The sequence below is a fragment of the Tasmannia lanceolata genome, unplaced genomic scaffold, assembly GCF_043159265.1.
Source record: "Tasmannia lanceolata isolate RefF3 unplaced genomic scaffold, GAP_Taslan_0.1 ptg000012l, whole genome shotgun sequence".
Lineage (NCBI taxonomy): Eukaryota > Viridiplantae > Streptophyta > Magnoliopsida > Canellales > Winteraceae > Tasmannia > Tasmannia lanceolata.
The window spans coordinates 5,595,552-5,601,109 of record NW_027518689.1 but is presented as its reverse complement, the minus strand read 5'-3'; the positions used below and the strand labels follow the sequence as shown (position 1 = coordinate 5,601,109).

At 36.2% G+C, this 5,558-nt stretch overlaps 1 protein-coding gene across 1 annotated transcript; it reads left to right on the top strand.

Moving 5' to 3' along the window:
- The first annotated feature begins 1,119 nt into the window (after positions 1-1,119).
- LOC143888497 (zinc finger BED domain-containing protein RICESLEEPER 1-like) lies at positions 1,120-5,107 on the top strand. Its single transcript, XM_077392958.1, has 7 exons — positions 1,120-1,904; positions 2,002-3,260; positions 3,375-3,445; positions 3,544-3,556; positions 4,158-4,208; positions 4,662-4,794; positions 4,963-5,107. The coding sequence occupies exons 1-7, from the start codon at positions 1,120-1,122 to the stop codon at positions 5,105-5,107; spliced, it is 2,457 nt and encodes an 818-aa protein (XP_077249073.1).
- Positions 5,108-5,558: the final 451 nt, after the last annotated feature.

Genomic DNA, 5,558 nt, shown 5'->3' with positions numbered 1-5,558 from the left:
TGTAATACTGTGTAACTGTAATGGTGTAAATGTAATTATCCCAAAATAATAAGTTGATTACTTGATTAAATCATCAAAAGACAAAAGAGTCGAAAGAGATCAAGGGCATCTGTTCTTCCTCGCAGAAGAGTCGAAGAGACCTCCGTCCGTCGAGCTCGAGGCCTCGAGCCCTCCGTCGGCCTCTCCTCTCCGGCAACCACGCTCTCTGATTCTCTGGCAAGGTATGTGGTCTCTCACTCTCACTCTCTCTCTCTCTCTCTCTCTCTCTCTCTCTCTCTCCAATGATCTGATTTTTTCTTTTTTTTTGGGGGTGGGAAGACGCATCGCATTTTGTATTTTTGTTCTTTGTTTTTGGGGTTTTCCTGCAATGTCTCTCTCTCTCTGACTCTCTCTCTCAGTCTCAGCTCTCTCTCTGACTCTCTATCTTCTCTGTATTTTAGGGTTTCAATTTGGTTTTATTTTTAAAAATAAAAAACAAGGTTTCTACAACTAGGGTTTCAGCTTGAGGTATTTTTTTGGTTTTGCAGAGGGGTTTTGGATCCCTTTGAAGAACTCTCATTTCTGTGGTTGGGAACTTGGGATTTGTGAATCTGAGGGTTCTTCATGGTTCGGATCTGTATTTTTTCCCTCTTCATAGTTCTGATCTGGGTTTTTTGGGACCTCTTCATGGGTTCCTTGTGCTTAGGGTTCGGATCTGTATTTTTGTTGCATGTAAATATTTTTCCCCTGATGTAGGTTTCGGATCCCTGTTCTATGTGGATGTAAATATACTTTTTTTTGGATTTTTTTCCTAGATCTAGGGTTCTGATCTCTGTTTTTTTGGGTGTATTTTTTTCGAGGAAGAGGGTTTTGGACTAACAATATGTTGTCAAAATATAAAATGAAAGGCGATCTTGATGAGGTGGATAAATACCTCTCTAATATCACTTTGTGGAGTGAAAGGTAATAGTGAATTAGTGATGGCCCATGAAGAGGAGATAAGATAATTGTCTAATTGTTTAAGAGTAGTAATATTTCTTTTGTTCATATTTCTAGGAGTGCTAATGATTTCGTCGATGCGTAATGATGGCACTTGATTTTAATTCATAATTTTAAATGCTGATTCTCTTAGGTTGGAAAATGTCATCTCCTGACGGTAATCAAAGCCCTTTACATTCTAAAAGAAAAAGGTCAGAAGATGGTAGCAATCAACAAATCTCTGAAGCTCAAACAAATATCTCAATCAACAAATTTCTTGATTCGACAGATTTTGATACCCCTTGTTCAAGTCCTCCCAATATTACACCCGGATCTGATGATAAACCTCATGATGTGCCTTTACATCCTAATGAATCTCTTGGGAGGTCTCCATCAGTTGTATGGCAGCACTTCAAGAAAGTAAAAGTTGATGGGAAGGATAAAGTGGAGTGTAACTATTGTAGTAGAAAGCTTGTTGGTGGTGCAAAGAATGGGACAAAGCATTTGCATGATCATTATAGAATTTGTCCAAGGCGAAAGTCTCAAGATGTAGGACAAATGTTACTTGCTGGATCCAAGAAGTATGAGGATAAGAAAATGACATTGACTACTTACCATTTTGATCAAGAGAAGGGGAGGAAGGATCTTGCAACTATGATTATTTTGCATGAATATCCTCTTTCTATGGTCGATCATTATGGGTTTCGAAGATTTTGCAACTCTATTCAACCTTTGTTCAAGGTTGTTTCGAGGAACACTATTAAGAAGGACATTTTGAACATTTACGACATTGAGAAGGAGAAGACAATGAAATTGTTAAACAAAAATCAAGGTAGAGTTGCCATCACTTGTGATATGTGGACTGCAAATAATCAAAACAAGGGATATATGACTATTACAACACATTTCATTGATAACTCGTGGGTGTTGCAAAGTCGAATCATAAGGTATTATCTTATTCAAATTTTTTACTTTTTATAATTCATATTTTTATAATTCTTGTTTTACTTATAATATTGCATTCTTTTTAATGTTATATTTTAGGTTTGTATATGTGCCTTGTCCACATACTAAGGAAATCCTTTCTGCGGTGTTGGTGGATTCCTTTTATAAGTGGAATATTGATAGGAAGTTATCAACTTTGACGGTTGATAATTGCACTACTAATGATGCACTTATTGATGACCTATTGATTAAGCTTCCAAGGAATAGGCTAATGTTAGATGGTACATTGTTCCATATGCGGTGTTGTGCACACATTTTGAATTTAATTGTACAAGACGGCTTATCGGTGATAAGGGAAGCAATCGAGAAAATTCGTGAAAGCGTCGGTTATTGGAGTGCATCACCTAAAAGAGTGCAAAGATTTGAAGAAGCATCGCGGCAATTGTGCATTCCAAGTAGTAAGAAGTTGGCTCTTGATTGCAAGACCCGTTGGAACTCAACATATTTAATGCTTGAAACTGCTTTGATATATAGAGAAGTATTCTATCGTTTAAAGCATCGGGAGGCACAATATAAATGTTTGCCAAGTGAGGATGAATGGGAGATGGCACAAGAAATTTGTGAAAAGTTACAATTTTTTTACATTTCAACACTTTCATTCTCCGGAACACAGTATCCCACTGCAAATATTTATTTTCCAATAATTTGTAAGTTGAAAATTGAGTTATCTAAGTGGGTCATATGTGGAAAAGATGTTATAGAAAAGATGGCAAAAAAAATGCGTGATAAATTTGATAAATATTGGAGTGTCATTCACGGTATTATGGGAGTAGCAATTGTTTTAGACCCAAGATATAAGATGGGGTTGCTAAATTTTTTCTTTCCTAAGATTTATGGAGATGCTTCTAAAGATGAAATTGGGAGAATTCAAAAATTTTGTTATGATATGCTATGGGAGTATCAATCTAAGGAAGGACATTATCAAGCCTATGGTTCATCTTCTTCTCAACGCAATGTTCACAATCCTTCAGATTATCTTGAGGAGTATGACATCTTTATGGAACAAGAAGTAAATAATAATGAAGGAAAGTCAGAATTGGACCATTACTTAGAGGAAAAAGTTTTGCCTAGAACTCCTGATTTCGATGTGTTGGCTTGGTGGAAATCGAATGGACCTAAGTATCCCACCTTACAGATGATTGCTAAAGATATTCTTGCGATCCCTGTTTCTACAGTTGCTTCCGAGTCAGCTTTTAGCACGGGTGGGAGGGTAGTGAGTCCACATCGCAATAGCCTTCATCCTGAAACATTAGAGGCATTAATGTGTTCTCAAAATTGGTTGTCAACTGAGATACAAGGTAATCTCATTAAATATTTATTATTATTTTTTGAATGGTCGAATCAAATATTTATTTAATTATTTAATGATGTTGTATTAGTCTTTAATGTATTTGTTTATGTTACTATGTTAGGTCAAGGTTCTTGTTCTGCAAATGATCAGCAGTATTGCACTATTTTTGAGGATAATGATGTTGATGATGAGGTACTATAGTATACATAACTATTAAAGTTTTTTGTCACTTTTATGATATTGACAGCTTATTATTAGATGAACTAATTTTTGTTTGTTTTGCTTATTAGGTAAGTGGAGACTGTGGGCAAGGGGGGGAAGTATAGAGTGACTCAGCGAGAGGAAAGCTATGGACAATGTTGTATTGTTTCTGGTTAAAATATGATGTTCTTTTTGGACAATGTGGTGTTCTTTTTGGACAATGTCGTGTTTTTTTTTTTTTTGGATAATGTGGAGTTGGTTTATATCTTTTTGCTATTCTTAATACTTATTAGACAATGTGTTATTATTACTATCATTGGACAATGTTTATGTTAATATTATATCTTTATGCTATAAAGTCTTTTTAGAATTTTAGAGACTTAGTTCGTTTACTTTCATCAATTTTCACTCTTAATTGGATGAGAAGTATTCCATGCTCTATAGCATCAAATGACATCCAGGAATATAGGTAAGCCTTTTTTGTTTTACTCTTGCAATTTGCTTTTTTTGTTTTACTTTTGGAATTTGATCTTCATCAATAGAAAATAAGTATTTGATTAGAACTTGCTATGCAGATGAATTTCAGTTTCAGCAGGCTAGTGGTGGGAAGATTTAATGATTTTGAAGCTCTGTCATTTTTTCATTTTTTGTTGGACTGGCAGGACTGCTATTAATTATTCTTGTTTTTATGACTTATCTGTAGGTGAACCGAGTTACCATCTAAGAGGGAATTCTATTGCTGGTTGCAAATTAGGTAAGACCTTTGACTAGAAAACAAATTGTTGTGAGCTAATTTCATTTCTATTTTTATACTGAATTAGTGGCAGGCATATTAGTCCTTTCTTTCCTACCAAACCTCTTGGCTTTTTTTTTCTCCATCTCTGATAGCAAGTTTGACTGTTTGAGTGGGTTGATGCCTATAATCGGTAGCATGAGGTTCTCTACTTGTGGATTGCACTGAAATTGCCTTAAAATAGAAAAAGAAAATCCATTGAGGATCTATTAGTTGACTGCATTAAACCACTCATACAAGTTCCTAATATCTCCACGAGCTGTTTTTGTATCTGGGTTCTGGTTTTGGAGTTGTTCTGTAACTGGTTTGCTTTCTCCTAAAGGTGTAAACTTTGAAGGTAATTAATTTGAATGTTTTCTTCCACTTTTGCGAATGGGTTTTGATAAGAGTCGTGATCTGAGTTTTTTGTTTCAGTGCAAGCTTTGATGGGTGTAAAAGAATCTCTGGAGGATCCTCATAATATTCTAGAAAATTGGGATAGGGACTCTGTTGATCCATGTAGTTGGACTATGGTTACTTGTTCGGCTGAAAATCTAGTCATTGGACTGTAAGTTCTAAAGTAACATTGTCAGAAATTTTGTTTTCTTTGATTTATGTTATCAAAAGAAATGAAATTCTTTTCAAGTTTTCTGTTAATTGCACTAGAGAGCCTCATTAAAAGAAATGAAATGACTTGGTTTTTCTGCTAATACTTTTGCAATGAGATGTTTTGCAGGCTGCTACAGAACAACAAATCAGGACCTATTCCCCAAGAGATAGGGAAGCTCTCAAGACTTCATACACTTGATCTGTCTAACAATTTCTTCACTGGCAAAATTCCCTCTTCTTTAAGCCACCTGAAAAGCCTTGAATACTTGTAAGTACCTTGTTGATGAAGAGAAAAGTGCTTCTGAAGTTCGATTGTTTTAGTTCTTGAACAGAAACCCATAAAGAAAAATATATCGATTTTTTGAACCATTGAATTATTTCAAGTTCTTTGACTTCTTTCTCTGAATTGACAAGTAAAAACATAGATGATTTTGTATTTGCAATTGTGTTCTTGGCCTAATTCTGACATTGGATATTTGATTTGAAAGTTGAAACATCAGGAGGCTTAACAATAACAGTCTTTCAGGAGAATTCCCTTTGTTTCCGAAGGATGTGGGGCGGGGCGGGGCGGGGAGGGGATTTTGTCCCCGAAGGATGCGGGGAGGGGGAGGGGAAGGGGAAGGGGAAGGGGATTAGATATTCCCCGCGGGGAGGGGAGGGGGATTCCCCACCATCCCCGCAAAGGGGAAGGGGAAGGGGAGGGGGAAAATTCCCCGCAGAGGG

Bases quoted from the DNA above. Each gene is read 5' to 3' on its own strand.
- LOC143888497 (XM_077392958.1), top strand. From the start codon at position 1,120: ATGTCATCTCCTGACGGTAATCAAAGCCCTTTACATTCTAAAAGAAAA. The intron at 1,905-2,001 runs GTATTATCTTAT...GTTATATTTTAG, and splicing joins TTGCAAAGTCGAATCATAAG to GTTTGTATATGTGCCTTGTC. The intron at 4,795-4,962 runs GTAAGTTCTAAA...GATGTTTTGCAG, and splicing joins GAAAATCTAGTCATTGGACT to GCTGCTACAGAACAACAAAT.